This window comes from Astatotilapia calliptera, chromosome 6, assembly GCF_900246225.1.
Source record: "Astatotilapia calliptera chromosome 6, fAstCal1.2, whole genome shotgun sequence".
In the NCBI taxonomy this organism is placed as follows: domain Eukaryota; kingdom Metazoa; phylum Chordata; class Actinopteri; order Cichliformes; family Cichlidae; genus Astatotilapia; species Astatotilapia calliptera.
The window spans coordinates 21173788-21192431 of record NC_039307.1 but is presented as its reverse complement, the minus strand read 5'-3'; the positions used below and the strand labels follow the sequence as shown (position 1 = coordinate 21192431).

The window sequence follows — 18644 nt, the reverse complement described above, 5'->3', positions numbered from 1 at the left end:
GACAGCTGGCACTCACTGCCTTTCAAAAACCCTTTACAGCAACCACCTCTTCACCATATCCCCATTCTGTCATTCTTGCATTTGCACTGCTTCTTTTTCTCCCGTTCCTTTTCCTTTCCACAGCTCTAAGGCTCACTGGGATATCTAAAATAATAAGAGCAATTATAAAATAACTTATTTTAAGTCGAATTTTTTTTAACACACAAGTAAATTCGAAGGCGAGAGAAACAACAAACAAGAGAGGAACACTTATCGAGTTTTAATTCCTCTGCGAAAACGAAGCGGGTCAAAGTTCTTGATTCATCTACATGAGTGCTTTGTGCCTACACTGTATGTGCGTGTAATGTTAACACTAGACCAGCAGATTTAACTGGGTCAGGCATCTCTATTTGATGAGCAGAAAGAAAACCGCACTAGTTAATGCCAGCCTTCCCTTCGCTCACTCTTCCCGTCCCTATTCCACTTCCACGCTCACTTGTCAGATTCAAGTCAGTGTAGCCTATTATATTGAAGCATTTTTACTAAATCATCTATTCACTTGCATTTACGTTTCCAAGGTACTTGTGATTGCTTTGGCATCGCCATACTCACGCTAAATTCTACTTGGCAGCCCCTCAAGGAGTTTGAGTTTCAGTGATTGCAGTGACTGCAAAACCTGCCTCATTTTGTGGGAGAAAATAATGGCCCGCGGCCACATTCTAAGAGTTTAATTGGAGTAAAACTAGAGCACTGACAACAACTGTTAATTAAACCAAATGAGTTATAAAGATATATATGCATATATGTTTTTTTTAATAGGTAAATGCTTTCTTTGCAGTACTCTTTACAACACTGGTGACTGTCTTAAAAAATAATTAAATAAAGACAATTTAATCTTGCAAATTCATTTCCCTAATAGCATATCTGCAAAAGTTCTCTGCAGGGTTGGCTGTGATCATTTCTCTCGCCCTGATCGGGGGGATGAGTGAGAGCAGATGTCAGGATGCATCATGCTGGAAGCGTTATCCCGCTCTCCTCTGGCATCCTCTATATAATTTCTTTTTCTTCTTTCCCACCTGCAATGTTGTCATTTACCTAAAGGGTACGTGCTTTAAATGATTGTAGCACAGACAAAAACAAAGAGCTTTGTGTGCCTGTTGTAACAAAAGACCCTAATCAATCCTCTTTCTCGAATCTCCTTGGCTCTGCACTGATTTTTTTGTTGTTGTTTAATTTTTCATCCACTGTTTATGTCTTTTTTAATTCATTAGTTACGTAACAGCATTTGGCAAACTGGCAAACGGATATGGAAAGAGCTTAGTTTGATTGACTTAAGTTGCAAATGTGCATCATACTTAATTGGGTCTAAAGATTAACTAGAAATTGGATTGCACAATAAATTAGAGACAACTAAGCCAAAAACCTTCACTGAAATCTGTATATTGCTCATTTTGTGTAATGCCATTTTTGTTTTCAATTTAAGGTTAAATCAAAGTGATTATAAGGATATTTTAAAATAAAAGACTTTAGCTCATTTATTTATTTGAAACTGGCGTGCTGCACATTGTTTTCGGCCCTGTGTCAGGGAACGCTGCAAAAACCGGGCCTTCTATTCAATCTTACAGACAAGATGGTACTTTACGGTTTATTAGGCCACATGAAAGTGGCAACTATTTGACTCGCTAAATTGAAAAAAAATCATGAAAATGGCAAAAAAGAATTGCCTGGTTCTGTTTCCGTAAACACAATTTAATCTTATTTACTCAACTATTTGTTTCTTACAAGTGCAAGATGTGGACTGGGGGTACATAAAACATGGCAAACTGTGGGCAGTTTCCTAAGATATGATGACATTTCTAGCGCTGGACAATTGAATATATACGCATAAGAATATGAGGGGAGAGTTTATGCAACACAGAAAAGTTCTGTGTTGGCATGAGGCAACCGTGCAAATCACAACAATCCAAAACAATCTTTTTCAGATGACTGCAGCCCCGTGTTCTGAAAGAGTGTGCATGTCATGGCATCTGAATCCACAAGCAAGATGCATGTTTACACTAGTGTTTCTTCTAAACTTGATGATGCCACTACAGAAAACACCTTGGAGAGGAAGAGAACGAGAAGGGAGTCAAGAGAGAGGCTTAGAGAGGAATACAGATAGGCCAGAGATAGTGATCAATGACTCAGGCGAGGAGGAAGGTGTGTGGAGGAGGAGGAGGTGGAAGGGTGGAAAGGTGGAGGTGATAAAGAGAGATCTGAAGATGAGGATCTGACACCTCCCTCAGGACCACTCTGAGGCGGAGGAGAGGAGAAAACCTACACGCATGAATTAAAAAACACAACCACTGGCACAAGTATCATTGATGGGAGCTTTTGACTGGCATCATTCCTCATTTTGAGAAATGTCATCCGTGGGGTGCCTCCCTGTGAATCATTTTAATAGAGGAAATACAGCTGTGTGTGTAAGTCTGTGTGCAGACAGAAAGGGAGGGGGGTGTAGGTATTGTTTGTCACCAGATGAACTCGTGGGGTGAGACTAATGACGAGTGCAGAGAGAAGGAGGGTGGCATTTTAATTGGTCTCTCTCTCTCTGTCTCACTCCAGTCTCCTCTCGGAGAGAACATGAGACTGAATGCTGGCTCTGCAGAGGTAAAAAGGGATTTCGAGCACTGCTCCTGCAAACATCTTGTTCCACTAATTGATCGATAACATTCCGTGTTACATACTTTGCTGCGATGTTGAACATAAGCTGCCTTCAAAGCACCGGGGAGGATTGTATTTGTCCTTCAAAAGTAGTTATTGTGGTATCTTTCATTTATTTTTTCATATCATCTGTCAGATGTCACATGGTTGAATGAAACCATTATGAAATATGAAAAAAAAAAATGCTTGGACAGACCTTCGAGCCGCTTGATTACGGGAGATAAAAACGCCCTTTAATATCATCACAGTCATCAGTCGGTCACTTCTGACCCAAATTGAATCAACAACAATTTACATATTTTACTCCATAAAGCTATCTCCATCAGACCTTGGCAGACAGCTCGCTTTTGTGATTAAAATGATTTTGCCGAATTCTGCTAGTTTTCATCTTTTTCAGCTGTCACCTTCACACAAAGCCAGATGTATATTACGCACAGGGTCATCTAATATGAGTCATCCCTTTCAACAGCTTTTCAGTGACATCCTGCTCGAAGGGACAGGCTTGTTTTTAAGAGCCCATCTGAAATCTAAGCAACAGCTTTTACTACTCTGTCTCTGCACCGTGACAGACGTAGCAGAAAACAGGGGAAATGAATGGGTGGATCACATCATTATGAATGTTAAAGCACTAACATCACCTAATATTGCCTCCAAAAAAACGGCTTCAACACATAAGAGCAGGTTTGCCTCTGTCAGTCGGGATTGTTCTGGCTCATTCTGCAGATGCTCTGTCGATTTTTGCTGGCTGGCTCAACACCTTTGTGTTTTTTCTTTTTTGTCATTTTTTAACTGGACCACTTTTTGCAGTGTGCACTTTACCCCCGCTGGGGTAGGCCGCTGCTGCTGAATGTCAACACCCAAGGTTTCCCAGCAAAAACACGGCATTGTGACGACGTGATTAAAGTTATTCGCTTATTTGTCAGTGGTTTTAATGTTGTGGCTGCTGGTGCATGTGGTAAGTTGCCTTACTCATACTGTAATCTGACAACTTCACCCGAGGCTGTCCATCTCTGAGGGGACAGCTGCTACAAATCATCATATTCCTGCTCCCTTACTTCCTCCCTTCTGATTTCTCATTTCCCTTCAGCATTTTGTTTCTCTGAAAATGCAAAGTTAGCTTCTAGCTCTTCCCTTGGGCGCAGCGCTCTAACTTTCTCTACCTCCCCCCTCCCGCCCTCAAACTATTTTCCTTTTTGATCTTTTCCTTGAGCTTTCCTGTCTGCAATTGCCAACTATCCTGAAGTATAGAGAGGCGAGTCGAAATATGGAGGTAATGTGTTTCAAATGGCATCCCTCCCTTTTTTTTCCTGATCCTATCTCTCTCTATCTATCCATCTCCTCCTCTCCATCGCTTACTCTGTGCGCATCTCCCTGCCCTTCTGTTATGGCACTGGTTCATCCTCATGTATATTTATGCTACAAAGCTGAAGAGTCAGGCAGACTTAAAATGAAAACTCCAACTAGGGAGCATTTGTGTGTTCATTTTGTGAACGCGCAAATGCGCTCAGCAATGTGTGCGAGAGTGTGCCCGCGTCGCTGCGTGGAGGTACATGTGTGTGACCGTGTGTGAATATGCACTCTTTTATCCTTTTTGGATAGAAGCATCTTTTTTATATTCAAGGGTGGAATTCCTCTCCACTTCGCCACACACTGCATTCCTGCTTTTTCAGCCCTCTCCATTCCTCTCATCTCCGGCCCAAATTTCCGCCACGGACAGGTGCCTCATTTTTTTGTCAGTGCCTGACAGGACAGGTGAAAGTGACATTCTAATCTAAAGCAGTAATTCAGGAAGCAACCAACCACACACACACACACATTTCTATATCACGTATATATATCCTGTGACTGCAGGGGGATGAGCAAACTCTTCTCTTCTTAGCTCATGCACGTAACCACATAACAGCAAAAATCTCACCTTCCTTAGAGTCCTCCCCCGACACGCACACACAAACACCTCCGACAGTCGCACGGACCGACACACTGCTATACATGAAAACCCCCCAAAACACAATTTATTTTGCTTGAACCTCTCGGAGCGAGAACGCACTGGGAGAATGTGACCAATGATTTCAAACAAAATTCCTCCTGCTGGGGAGATTTATCCACCCTCCAGCAAACATGAAATACTTTTTCTCTCATAAATATTACATTCACTCAACATTTTAAGTCTTTGGAAATATTTTACTTTGCCACGCATACATCACTTAGGTTCACGGCTCTTTATCTGCATATATATATATATATGTGTGTGTGTGTGTGTGTGCGTGTGTGTGTATGTGTGTGTTTGTTCATGCAAGCGTGTGTTTTGAAACAATAGCTGTCCTGAGAGGCAGGCTGCATGGCTGACTCTCCTTTAGTTTTCCTAAGAGGAGGAACGTGGGAAATAGGAATAAATGCCATTCATCTTTTGACTGGCTCATTCACTACCTCTCTTTCTCTCTCTCCCCCTCTCTCTCTTACCCCTCCTGTTTCCCCCTTTCACACCACATCTTTGTTCCTTTAAATGGCCCCTTTTGGCTAAATCTCCATTTGAGAATACCCTCTCGTTGTACCCCAACAAATATGCACTTGATACAACAAACACACAGGGGCCTTACACACATACAAAAGCTCCTCCAAATATCTCCTCAGAGCACTCATGCCCGAGCTAAAAAAAAAAAAATCCTCTAAAATACTCTCCTGGAACAATCTTCTGCTGAGGTGACTTACAGTGCAATCGGAAAAATCTCCTTATCTCCACCGCTGCACTGCCATCAATTACTGTTTTTAGAAGTTGATACCAGAATGAAAAATCTAATCCAACTCAACTGACCCGACATGAATTCATCCTCCTTATCCCTATCTTTCTCTCTCTAATTCACATTATCTCACACACACACACGCATGCCCCAGCACCATCATACCTTCACATCCTTGGCATTCATGCGTGTCCCTTCTTTCCCCACAAAAATGTCATCTATATCCACCAGTATGTGCCGGTCCAGACCCAAAGTAAGCTTCCTGTCTGTGAGGTAGGAAATGGCATCCACCAGGATGAGTCTGTGGAGCCAGTAGGCCAGTCCCTGGCCAAAAAGCACTCTCCTCACCCCATCGTATAGTCCCATGTCCTGTACCACTGTGGCCTGGAGGCCTTGACTGAACCCAGGCCCTGAATTATCACCGCTGCCTGCGCCTCCACCCTCCTTAGCCCGTGCGTGCAGCACCGCCTGGTATGTGGAGTGATTAGAGGAGAATGAAGTCCAGTCTTCACCGGGTAAAGGTCCTCGATCTGTCCCGGGTTTGGTAAGGTGCAGAAGAGGTGAACTAGAGACCACACAACAGTCCCAAAGCGCCTGGTTGGTCCTAAGCACCAGTGGTAGTCCTCGCAGTTTGAGAGTAGATGGGGAGTTTTCCGTGGAGCGATAGAAACCGATGATGCCCACTCTATACTCAGTACAGTACTGATGCAACAGCTGTCTGTTCCACGTGTCTGCATTTGCATACTTTAACAGATTCTCATAAATGATGAGCGAAAATCGTCCACGGCCCTTTTCTGTAAGTGGTGGAAGGTCGCCCTTTCCTGAAGCAATCTCCATCCGGAACTGGAAATGTGCCGACTCCAGTATAGCTACAATGTCTTGGCCAAGCTGGGAGTACTGGGACTCCACCAGTACCAAAACTACTTGGTCAGTGTAGACATGTGTGTGAGGAGGGTTGGGAGGATAGGGGTACGGGAGCTGACGATACGGGGACATGGAGAGCGGCTGGGAGCAGGCGGGCTCAGGGGATTGTCCGAGCTGCATGGAAGGGGAGGAGTTCGTAAAGAGAAAATAGGCAGAGAGGAGCAGGGAGACGAGACAGCAGGAGGCCAATAAGAGCAAGAGCCTTCGTAAATGGCGGCGGAATCGGACGGCCACAGTCATTGCAACCTGTTGAGGGGTCGTGCGCAGGAAGAAGTGACGTCTTTTGTAGTTTGTTGAAGTCTAGCGAGCAAGTCCAGGAGACAGAGCGTTTCTGGAAACCCGAGCGATTGACTAGGCGTGAGACAGGAGCAAACCCACAAAGCCACTCAGGTGTGTGTCATGTCACCATGGCAGTCGGATAAGGGAGCTGTGCCGGATGTCAGGGAACAAAGGTCTTGATTGAAGCAAAGTAGCCGAGGTGCTCGACTCCCAGTCCTCGTAGTGGAATCACGTGCGCAGATGGAGGTGGGCGATGATTAATATCTGCAGGGAAAGGGGACAAGGAGAAAAGAAGAAAGAGTGAATTTGCCGGGCAAGGTTGAATAGTATGCATTAGTTCTCTGCGTGCCTGCTTGCGGGTGTGTGTGTACCTTGGTTGTGCCACCCTGGGGAATGTGAGGGCACAGCTGGTAACTACTGTGCTGATTGAAAACAACTCGCATCCTTAGGGCTTAGCCAACCTCTGGCACACACACACACACAAATAACATCACAGTTAAAAAAGCACAGACACAACACAAAAGTCAATCCCCGCGAATAAACAACAGCTGGTTGTGTGTTAATATGGCTGTGCAGGGAGGTGGATATGGGCTCAACTAATCACTCCTATAAAGTTCCACTGAGAATACATCTAATTGCGCCAAACTCTGTGCACCTCTGTCCCATTTCTGAGCCTAATCATCTGAAATACCACAAAATTAGAGTCGGAATCCTTTAGCCAGGAGCACTAATCTGGGGGGAGTCCATGACAGTACAGAGGAAATGAAGAGCGGGAGAAAAGCGTAAGAATAAGAGAGACAGAGAAAAAGAGCGGAGAGGGGAAAAAATGCAATGAATTATAGAAAGAGACAAAAAAGACCAGGATTAGCATCTTAATGTATTTGCCGGGAGCCAGGGAGAGAAAAAGATCCCACAGCATCTCTTACTCTTTCTCCCCCCCATCCTCCAATCCAAGTTCTGTCATTTTGCACCCTTCTTCTTCTCTCCTTCTGTCTCTTTGAATATCAATAGTCTTTCCTCATGTTCTCCACCCTTCTGTCTTCCTTGCTTTTAGTGAACACGAGAAACAAGAAGGTCGCAGAGGAAGGGGGCTTTAAATATAACACCAGAAAATGAAACAGGGATGATGTGAAAATGTATTCTTTTTATCTCTACGCCAACATGAAGAAGATAGTTGTATGATTTACTTGAAAAAAATATATGTCATCCTAACTGGGACTTGAATTAGGAGTAGTAGCTCTGATAAATGTGTTCAAAAGTTACACCCGCGTGAAAAATGCGGAGGATACTCTTAGAAACAGAGCGTAAGAGGCGGATAAAGAAGCGCCTATGACTTAGGGACAGGTGAGTTTCTCAACAGCACGGTTGAGCTGATTGAACCTGTTACTCTATGCATGCATGTGCCCCACTGTTGGAACCACAGGAGGGCGCTGGAATTGGATTAACATGGACAGTTGGACGGCTCATGTGGAAGTTTTCGCCCCTTTTTTAATAACTTAATGCGCTGTTGTCGTTAGTAAGAAAAACAACAGGAAACAGCTCTTGCTTTGCACATTTTGTCAATTTTAATATGAAACAAAAAGTTTGTGCAGCTTCGAATTTTTCAAAACTGCAGTTTTTAGCTAAAAAAAAGAAGGGAATTTTGGTGTTTGTCACAAAATAACTGTTGATGGTTTATAACTGATATTTTTTATCTGCGACCTTTCTTTAAAATCCGAAAGACAAAAAAGAAGCTTTAGATTAACAGTGTAGTTCTTCTACCTATATTAGGAAGGCTGAAGAGGGTGGGAGAAAAAACACAAATTTAGTCTTCCGTCTGTTGGACCCACGGAGACAACAATACCTCTTTAAAAAAAAGCAGGTGGCACGCACCACAGATTCAGGCAGCTTGAATGAAAAAAGGCTAATTCAAACTTAACAGCAGGCAATAAAAGAGTTTTCCAATCCGCTTTCTCACGCTGGACTTTATCTAAAGAACCGATTCGCCCACTTACCTTTAACCGACCACGAGGCACCGCCGTGCGGGGAGAGGGGAGTGGTGAGTGTGCAACGCTGCTTCGGATGAGTCCAGAGCTCCGGTGTCGGTGGCGCACCACTCCCGTGTGTTTCGGATGCTGAGGCGTTGTGCCATCTCTCTCTCTCTCCTTCTCTCCCTCTCTCTCCCTCTCTCCCCTCCACTAGAGCAGTAGGGGCGGCCAGCCGGAATGATCCGCTCTCCTCCCCTCTTTCATCATTCTTCGCTCTCTCTTACTCTCCCTCCCCCTGCTGTCTCCTCTCTCGGTGCGAGCTATGCTCACTTGTCCCTTTATCTCATCTTATTAAGGTGGAGATTAGCTGGTAGATATCCGTAGACGCAAGAGGTGCCCGTAAACGACTGGCTGCCGCGCGTAAACGCCGCGGTTTAAGAGCGCCTACACGAGTGGAGGTGAGCTAGGGGAGGGAGAGAGAGAAAGAGAGAGAGGGAGGTGGGAGATAGAAAAGGAAGGAGGGGTGGGTTGGGGCTCGGTTTGATTGACACAAACAGCCTTTTTCTCGGGCATCAGCGATCACGGACCCGGTAAAAGCTCAACGGCCCTTTAGTTGGTGTTAGTTGGATGAGGGATGTCACACACCGATACGCACCGGTGCAAGTTAATGGCGCGCTTTTACCGACTCTCTCTCGCTCTCATCGGACAAGTTATAGTACTCGAGGATGAAAGAATAAGAAGAAAGGAGTAACGCTTTAGACTGCAGCCAGGTTCGCGTCACAAAGAATATGACCAGTGCCGGGAAATGTCTTATAATCACTATTCAAAGCACCCTGACTCATGCATATTTGCCCACATGTGATTCAGCCTCAACGTGACTGATTTTGTACATGTCCATCAAACAGTCACAGCTTTTCAACCATGAGGGGTATTGGTGGGGTGGGGAGTGTTCGTGTTTCTTTCTTTCTTTTTTAATCTTTTTTTTAAGTTGTTCCCTTTTTACATTCTAGTAGTTCATCAATCTCTTTAACCTAATTGTAGCGACACACTCTAGCTCACACAAGTCTCCATGGAGCTGGTGGGCCCCTCATTCACATCACAATGGAGCTTGTTGTAGTAGTGTGTGTTCGACAGAGAGCATACGGCATAAAGATAATGTATCAGCTTTAGAGAGAGAGGAGAGCCTCACCGGAAACTTTATGCAAAGAACTTTAAGGTGCACATAGTAGAGCGGTGGAAAACACATCCAAACTGTTAACATGTGAGTTCTCATACACTTTGAGAATTTTTTTCCCCACTCTTGGGTCATACTCTGAGTCGATAGTTCCACAATTCGTGGCTCCCACTTTAGCCATAATAACTGAGTGGTGATGGTGAGTAACAGAGCCTGAATGAAATACCGCATAACAGCCAAAATATCATGCCCTACAGAATGGAATCCAGAGATAATGAAGGTTTGGATTGGAGTGTGATTGTGTTTGTATGTAAATTAGTGTCAGTGGGTGAAGTGTAATTAGAGAGGCTGTTCACCCATTTCCTCCACATTACAAGTGAAGAAGCGGCCCTTGCTATGGTGCTAGTTGGAGACAATAAGCCAGAAATGAAAACCAGACAGCTGTGTGCAGGGTGCAAGCGGGACTGCGCTAACCCTAAAGGTAATTACAGACTTGCCCATTGCCACAAACCCCAAGAATAATAAGTGCTGAGAATGCTAAGCTCACACATGTGTGACTATACGCTGTCTCCAACTCGCAGCGGAACACAAAAGGATGCAGCCGCTCGCACAAATGCATGTGAGAGTGCACACGCAACAAAGGACTATGTGAAAAGTGTCAGAGCTGCCATGTTCAACTAGCACCCTGACTGTTCAACAGAGAAGAGCATGGAGATAAATGAGAGAGAGCGAGAGAGATGGAGAGCGGGAGGCAGAATGCTTGTTGTCTTCATCAGAGGCTTTTGTTAAGTGAGAGATAAGAGAGGAGGAGCGACCAATTCCCCCTCTTTTCTCTCTCCCTGCTGAGAGCTAAATGGTGGCTCTGCGAGTCTCTGGTCCTGTGCGAGGCCCTGAAGAGAGCAAATGGAGCTCAAGTGCAAAAGCAGGAGGGGGACGAGGGGACGTTATCACCACGATGCATCACATAGTCGCAAGAGTCGGAGCAGCAGGCATCTACACAGAGCATCGTTCACACTATACAGTCCTAATTAAAAACACAACAAAACACTGGACAGATTGTTGCACCGTCGCACTGAACACACAGTGGAACCTGTGCCCGGGCACTACTAACGATACTCTCTTCTGCTGGCTGTTTCCACAAAGCGCAGGATCTATGGCTCTAAGCAGCAGCTCTCTGAGATGTATCAGCTCTTTGCCTCCCACAGTGTAAACAACAACATGCTCGCTTTGCTAAGGTGTGTTGGCTGCTTGATGCTGGTGCTATTTCAATGATTCCTGCTCTTTCTTTTTCTTCTTCTTCTTCTTCTTCTTTGTGTCTGTGTGTGTGTGTGTGTGTGTGTGTGTGTGTGTGTGTGTGTGTGTGTGTGTGTGTGTGTGTGTGTGTGTGTGTGTGTGTAAGTGAGTAAGATCAAACTACCTACCCGCTCCTGACCCCTCCCCTTGCCTGGAAATGTTGATAGATAGATGTTCTCTTAAGAGCTTGGAGGCTAAGTGAAAGCTGCCTCCCCCCTTACCCATCATCCCCAAGCACATTAGAGGAAATATCTTTTGGCCAATCAATACAGCACTCGCAGATTGATAAGCCAAAGATACGCGTACACAACAGTAAACAAGCACATGCATGCACACACGCACACGGAGAAAGAAATATTTTCTTCTCCCATCTTTGGGTCTAGTGTATAGAATAACCAGTCCTGGATCAATCTATCACTGGAAGGCTGCCAGTAGCAGGATTACCATAGCAACATACAGCAGCAACTATAGTCTGTTATGAATAATATCACATGTTTTTTTTTTCTTTTTAATTTTACAAACACGGATAAATTGCTAATTTTATCCTGCCTCATACCACATATATAACATACTCATATAGCACAACTGTACATGTTCTCTCTCATTACAAGAAAAAGCCAGAGTGAAAGCAGGGCTCAGTGATGCTTTGTAGAGCAATTTACAGAAAAATTATAAATGAAATTAACAGGCCTGAAGCTATGTTATTCGATAAGCCCACAGCTACTGTGTATTCACTGAAGGAGGGGTGTCAAACATAAAGCCTAGGGTCACAATGAGCCTCGTAAAGGCTCCAATCTGACCCACTGGACGGCTTTGGAAAATTTGAAGTAGGACATAAATTTTGAACTTTTAACTGTATTTTCATAAATTCTACAGCTTGTCCTACTGATAAAGCCCCCCCCCCCCCCCCCCCCCCCACAGCCATTCATTCTACAGTAATGAAGTATTAATTAAATTACTTAAAAGTTTCTATTTTCTTAACTGTCTACTATAGAAATGTCTGTTTTTTTGCAATGTACCCATAGTAAAATAAATAAATAAACAGATATATAAATAAATAAAACTGCATATTTTTGTGAATTAGCAATAAAAAAGTTTTAGAATTACAGTAAACAACTTTTTATGTAATTTTACACATGACTTTCTAACAATTTGTGCCCAAAGAGTCAGACTACTTCAGCAGCATTTCTTTATTATGTAGAAAATCTGAGACGTACTGTTGAAATTGCACTTCTGATTACTTATATTGAGATATCTCAGGGATTAAATGTGCAGTTGAGCTAATTCGCAATGACAGAAATTGGAGTCTCACTGGTCCGGCCCACTTAAGATCAAAGCGGGCTGCATGTGGCCCTCGATGCAAAATTCGTTTGACATCTCAGCACTACAAAGGTGTAAGACCAAAAACGGCAACAATGAGTTTTGAATGTCAGACAGCTGGAAAAATGTTCAAATCCCCGCTGCAGAGAGAGAATTCTAAAAACTCCAGCAAACACAAGAGAATTTTACTCCTGACGAATTAAAATTGTAAATCAGAGAATAAACAAGAGGCTTGAATAATTCGGTTACCGACGTGAGTACTGTGCCATCTCCCTCTGCTGTCACTCCTGAGGTGTTTACTTGGTGGAGCAACAGCTTTTCAGGTGAGGTTTAGTAGCATTTAATCTGATTAATGATTAGATAAATTCACAGCTATTTCACAGGTATCTGTGTCAGTGTGCCATTGTCTTTGCCTCTAGTCTTAATATGCTCCCCTCACCCCAACCAAAAAAACACCACAAAAAACTTTTTTAAAAAATCAAGAAATAAAAACAGCACCTACACAACATTAGATAAAATGTTACTTGAAGCTAATCCTAGTGCTCTGCACGCCCAGTAAACCTATATTAAGTGTTGGGTCAGATAGCGAGCTTGTTGTGAAGTAAAGACTTGTGTGTTTCACAGTTATTTATTTATTTTTCCCAAGTACTGAAGTTTGCCAATTCAGTTGGAGCAGCAACAGAGAACTGAGAGAGTACCAGATAATACATAATAGAAAGCAAAGGTTAAAATGCAAGAAGTCATTGCAGTAATGGAGACTTGTTTACCTCCCATGCTTCCCGGGATTTGTGTATAATGTGCGGGGGGAAATACGGAGGCTATTAAAGTTCTCAGCTCCAACAAATTTTATACAGCAGAAATGAAGCAAAACAGATTTTACATCCAGCTCCTTCTTGGTGTTCTTGGGAATTTTGTGGGGGGGGGGGAACAGTTTTCTTTTACATTTTTTAAACTCTTACATCAACCATTATAAGACTGTTTTTCTGCTTGTAATCATTTTTATCACTAGGAAGTATTTTACTACAGAGATGCAACCTCGTTAGATTACAGTGGTCAGGTGGAAAAGATCTCCATGTCTCAGCAGTGCAAACAGTGAGCAGGATCATCGCAGCAGTGTGTTTTGGTAAGACTTTGTTTACTCCGTGTGACTCATTGACAGACAGGATGTGGTTCGCCAATAAGAACACGGGCTTTTTTTTGACAAATTCAGGAACAATATTGCCTCCACGCAAACAGAAACACACATAAATGCGCACACGTACCCACAAGATCATGCTTGACGCCCACACATCTCTGTAAACAACCCAACACTCCCACACTTTTACAAGCCACAAACACTGGCAGGCTTGTTGCTTGTTAGAGTGACGGAGCGCACCTTCATTTCATATCATATCAACACTTCATCTCAGCGCTGATTAGACGTGATGTTTCTGACAGACAAAAAGCCACCGAGTAGCGGTAATGCTAGACGTGTGCGCAAGCGTTTAAGAAAAACAAACACCAGTCTGGCGGTGTTGTAGCCGCATATCATGTGGTTGTATGAGAATTTAAACAACAGAAAATTAGGAAGGAGCACAGAGAGATAGAGAAAGTACAGGGGGAGGATGTCAGAAAGCACAACAGCGATCAGATCACACAGTGCTCAAGGGAAGGAAGGGTAAAGTGATCCGTCTCTGTCTCTCTGACCTTGTTCACGCTCGCCAAAAACCTAACTTACAACCCCAAACTAAATATGATACCTCCTCCTCTGCTTCCTCCCCCATCTTCCTCTGGTAATAAATCGTGCTGTAATTACCAGACAGGATCAATAACAGTCACATCACTCCTGTCCTCTGCTCGCCTTTCACATCTTCAGCTGACACTAACGTGTTCATCCCTTGCTGTGCACCGCTATGACAGACGAGTTGGCCGCTGTTTTCGTCCGCACACGCATAAACACGCGTGCAAGAACACAGTTTAAAGGCAGCACACACAGAGGGATGAATCCATGCAGACGTGGACACTCACAGCCACAAGTATGAGCGCTGGACGCCACGGGGGGCAGGCCATAGGTCTCAGTTGCTATTGGAGACGTCTCTTCAGCTGAGCAACCAACAAAGAGTTACCATTCTCTCCCAGAATAGCTCTCTCAGCCCCCTGTCTAATGAAATGAAGGACAAGGATGAGAATCACATGGTCAGTCACGCAATGTGAACTTGCCGAGTTTGTCAGGGAGCGTGAGTGTGTGAGCACGTGCATAGGTGTGGCTTTCATGCATAATCATGCAAGCGTAATGATGCTTAATAGGAAATTAAAAATATCCCGGAGAGCAAGAGCAATTTTCGCACCTCAAAATTGCTGACTTTAATATTCGCTCACGCCCACACTTTCGTGTGCACTTTGGGTGTGTGCATGTTTGACGTGTGTGAGTGTGCGAGGCAGAGGATGTGTGTCCCTAAGCATATTATATCAGCACAAAGGAGAAGAAAGATGGTTTGCCCTGCAGACTCCAGTTGAGGACATGTAACATGAGAATGTGAGAAGGTGGTCTGGAGAAGTTCAGCGTTTTGGTTGACTACTTTAGCAAATGTTAATCCAAACGCTCTTCCATGTGTTACGTGCAACAAAGCAATTCATTTTTCTCCTCACGGATACACTTTAAAGAGCAAAGTCATCTTGACTGCACTGGTCTTAACAATCATGTTTGCCTTCTCTGATGCTGCAGTTCTTCACAAGGTTTAAATCCTTACATTTCTCGTGAGGAAAAACATTAAAATGAGTGAAAATATTAGTAACTATAATCTGCACATATGCATCCAAGTATCAACAATGCAATAACCAAACTAGAAGCACTCAGAGAGGACAAACCTCTGCTAACTCCCTGGGCAGTATTTACTGTGGAATAAAACTGTATACATCCATTTAGTTTTCTTTGTTCTTTTTTAAAGTACTTTAAGTTTGTAGTGCTGAAAAATCAGAAAAAGGTGACACGTGTCTACTTTGATTACACAAACATTATGCAGGTGAAGGTAATGCACAGTAGGCACTGTTTCGCAAATGACCGGACATGAATAATTTGAATTTATTATATAATATTATACTGATATATATTTCTAATTAACTTGGAAGCTCATTCTCTTTCTCCTGACATTACTTTATTTAAAGATATAACACATTTTGGGGTCAACTTGAAAGAAAGGCAGATGTGAAATGTAAAAGTGAGGTCAGAGGTCAAATGTGACATCATATTTCGATATAATACTGGCATATTTACAATCTCCATATGCCAGTATTTCCTAAATATTACCAATACAAAAAAAGGCAGTGGAATTTTAAAAATAGTTTTGAAGATCAAAAAAATCATGAAAATTTGATTTAAAAAATTGTAATGAATTTACGTGACATTAAAGAAGAAGTCTGAGATTTAAATCCACATATATCGTTGCCTATATGCATATATGTTGTCAATACAAATAATGGCAGTAAGAAGTACTATTGTATTTTCTATATATATTTTTTCATTGTTCTCTGTAAATGAACTTTAAGAAGTTTGTAGTGCAGTAAACATAACTGCAAAGAAGTGCAGCATTTTGTTATTTGCCCTGTTGAAATCCATTTGACATATTTTTTGAGTAGTATGATTTTTTTTATTGTTATTTTTCATGTGGATTTAAAACAAGTACAGCATTCATTTTAGTGTTTAGTATCAATCAACCAATCAATCAAGTTTAGTACATTTGTTTTAATGGTTCGTAGTAATGACAAGTTTTTGATAACAAATTTATTTATTTATTATCCTAAAAATACAAATATTCAGTTGTTATTAATTTAAAAGGTTATAACCTGTTGCTGTAATATATAAAACAAAGTCATAATCTCTTACTCAATCTCTCCCCATAAATCTATATTTCCTGTATGCCTATATGTTGTCAGTACAAACAATGGCAGTAAGAAACACTGTATTAAATAGCGAGGGTTTTTTTTCACTTTGACCTTCTGATCAATCTGTTGACCTTGAAGGAGAGGTCAGAGATCAGATGTGACATAAAATTTTAAATCTTTATAGGGTGCATTTTGTTAATGTTAATGAAACAGCACACTAGCAAGAATCATAGTTTCTAAATTAAAGTCTTTTTGTCAATTTTCAACCAATCAATCGTTGAGTACACCTTGAAGACCTTCGTGGATGTAAGCCAAATTTCAGTGGATTGTTAACATGGCCCCACTCAGCACGCCTACAAAGTTTTATTAGAATTCATTCAAAACATTTCGAGTTTTCATGTTTCCACACAGAACGACACGAACACTACCAAAAACATAACCTGCTTGGCAGAGATAAAAGCTTGTAACAGGTTTGCCTGGTGAACGAAATCTATAAAACACATCAAAGTTATGTTCATTTATTGATAAAAATTTAACTGAAAATACCCAAAACATAAGGTGTGTGTGAGAGCTGCAACTGGAAGATTTACATTCCAGAGACAATTACAAGCAAATCACGTGGTTTTTGGCGATATTTGATGTTTGTTCTGGCTCATCCTCTCTGCACTTTGATGAATGTTTTTTCCACCCTTTCTGTTTGTTTCAAAGGCGCACACGCCTGTCTGAAATTAATGTAGTCATTTTTTAAAATCCCGTAGATCTCTTCTAAAAACCAAAAGCCATAAAGCTTTTAAAATCATACACTGTGAAGATATTTATTTGTGCTGCAGCATCAAAAACTGTTTTAAAGTTCAGACATTAATGGAAATTCTCTGGTCTGTTACTGAGTTGATCAGATAGTCGACAGGTTGCTCCTCTCTTGGCTGACAGCGCCAATAAAAGTCCACTTAAAATTGAACCCGCATACTGAAAGAGACACATTTCGCACCACATTTGTAGTTTCACGCATCAAAGTCGAGCATAAGCCCAGTAGGTTCACACTTCACTAGCTGAGATATTTTCCAAGTCTTGCAAGAGCTGATTCAAATAAAACACAGGCTTCCTCACAACTCCCTCCTATAACAACTTGGTATGCATTGCTGGAGATCGCGCACTACGCGCAAAGGTGGCAACGTTCAGTGTAAGTAACAGGTTTCCGTTTTAAACAGGTTTTTTTTTTCTGTTTTCGAGACAGTAGGACTTCTCCACATCCTCCACCCTCCTCCACAGACAAGATTTCACATCACTTTGCTTCCGATTAAAGGCGCACTCCACCACACGCCGAAATCACTTCACAGCAAACACATGCGGCCGACTCTCTCTGCCACTATAACAGCCTGATAAAGAATATATGCAGGCCTTATTTATATATTAATTGATTGATTGATTTAACATTACTCATGCGCTGCTTTCATGTTTCACTCTGAGTGGAATTTCGCAGAAATTCTGAAAAAGTGCGTGGAAGGAATCGAGCTCAACAGCCTCTTTCTTTGATCTAATCAACAACCTCCTGTAGCTGTGAATGAAACGAAAATGAATGATTAATTATGAAACCAATCAGCTAGGAAGCCAGAGAGAAATTCTCACCAAACGGCGAGCTTTTCTTTTCCGCTGTAACGTCCGGTATTTGAAAAGAAAAACTTTGTTTGAGTTGCATGTGCTTGTTCATGAAGGCATGGGACATAAGGATTCTTTAAGTGAAATAAAACGAGAAAAATAGCTGTGAGAAAGATGAATCTTCTGCTTTGCTGAAAATGAAGGTGTACATCTGGACACACACACACAGACACACACGTGCGCACGCACCCACACACACCCTCGCCTCATGCACGCACCTAGGATGAGACCCTGCAGAGAGTGTATGATTAACTGTTCTGTCAGAACTGAGAACTCGCTGGGCAGAGGGCAGAGGAGGGGGAGGGACAGAACTGAGGAGAGGATGAATTGGAAAGGGATGGAGGAGTATTAGGATGGAGGCTGAGGTCTCCGGGGTCTCTGAAAGGAGGTCTTGTGGGGTTTCTGGTGGCAAGTTAGAGCCAACTGTTGCTCATGCAGCACTTGTGTGTGCTTTTCCGTGTGGAAAGAGATCATGTTTCTCTGAGTGTCCCTTTCCTGTGACACTCCTGCAGAAACTCTGATGCAGATTATCTTGGTTGCAGTCTACTATATATGCAGAGCAACAATGCAGTGCAGTAAGGAATGGAGCTAGAGATTAGATGAATGATTGTGTGAGTGAGTGTTTCTGTGTGTGTGTGTGTGTGTGTGTGTGTGGTCCTTATCGCAATTCTGCAGTGCAACAGAGTCAGAGTGGTCAACTGAATCTCCGTTTCTCAACAAATAAGAATGGCAGACATGTAGCTAAGGACA

General features: G+C 42.6%; 2 protein-coding genes across 4 annotated transcripts in view; one reads left to right on the top strand and one right to left on the bottom strand.

Moving 5' to 3' along the window:
• The window catches only part of ndst3 (N-deacetylase/N-sulfotransferase (heparan glucosaminyl) 3), a 47986-nt gene extending 38934 nt beyond the window's left edge, over positions 1 to 9052 (bottom strand). For 2 of the 3 annotated variants that reach the window (XM_026171061.1, XM_026171059.1), the window contains exons 1-2: positions 8618 to 9052; positions 5586 to 6887 (exon numbers count right to left, since the gene is read on the bottom strand). In XM_026171061.1, coding sequence (XP_026026846.1) covers positions 5586 to 6584 — 999 coding nt within the window. In that variant the 5' untranslated portion in view covers positions 6585 to 6887; positions 8618 to 9052. Of the gene's footprint in view, positions 1 to 5585; positions 6888 to 6994; positions 7081 to 8617 lie in introns of those variants that run through there. The other variant, XM_026171060.1, reaches the window with a different exon arrangement.
• The window catches only part of LOC113024198 (MAP/microtubule affinity-regulating kinase 4-like), a 597794-nt gene that overhangs the window by 139318 nt on the left and 439832 nt on the right, over positions 1 to 18644 (top strand). The gene's annotated exons all lie outside the window — the stretch shown is intronic.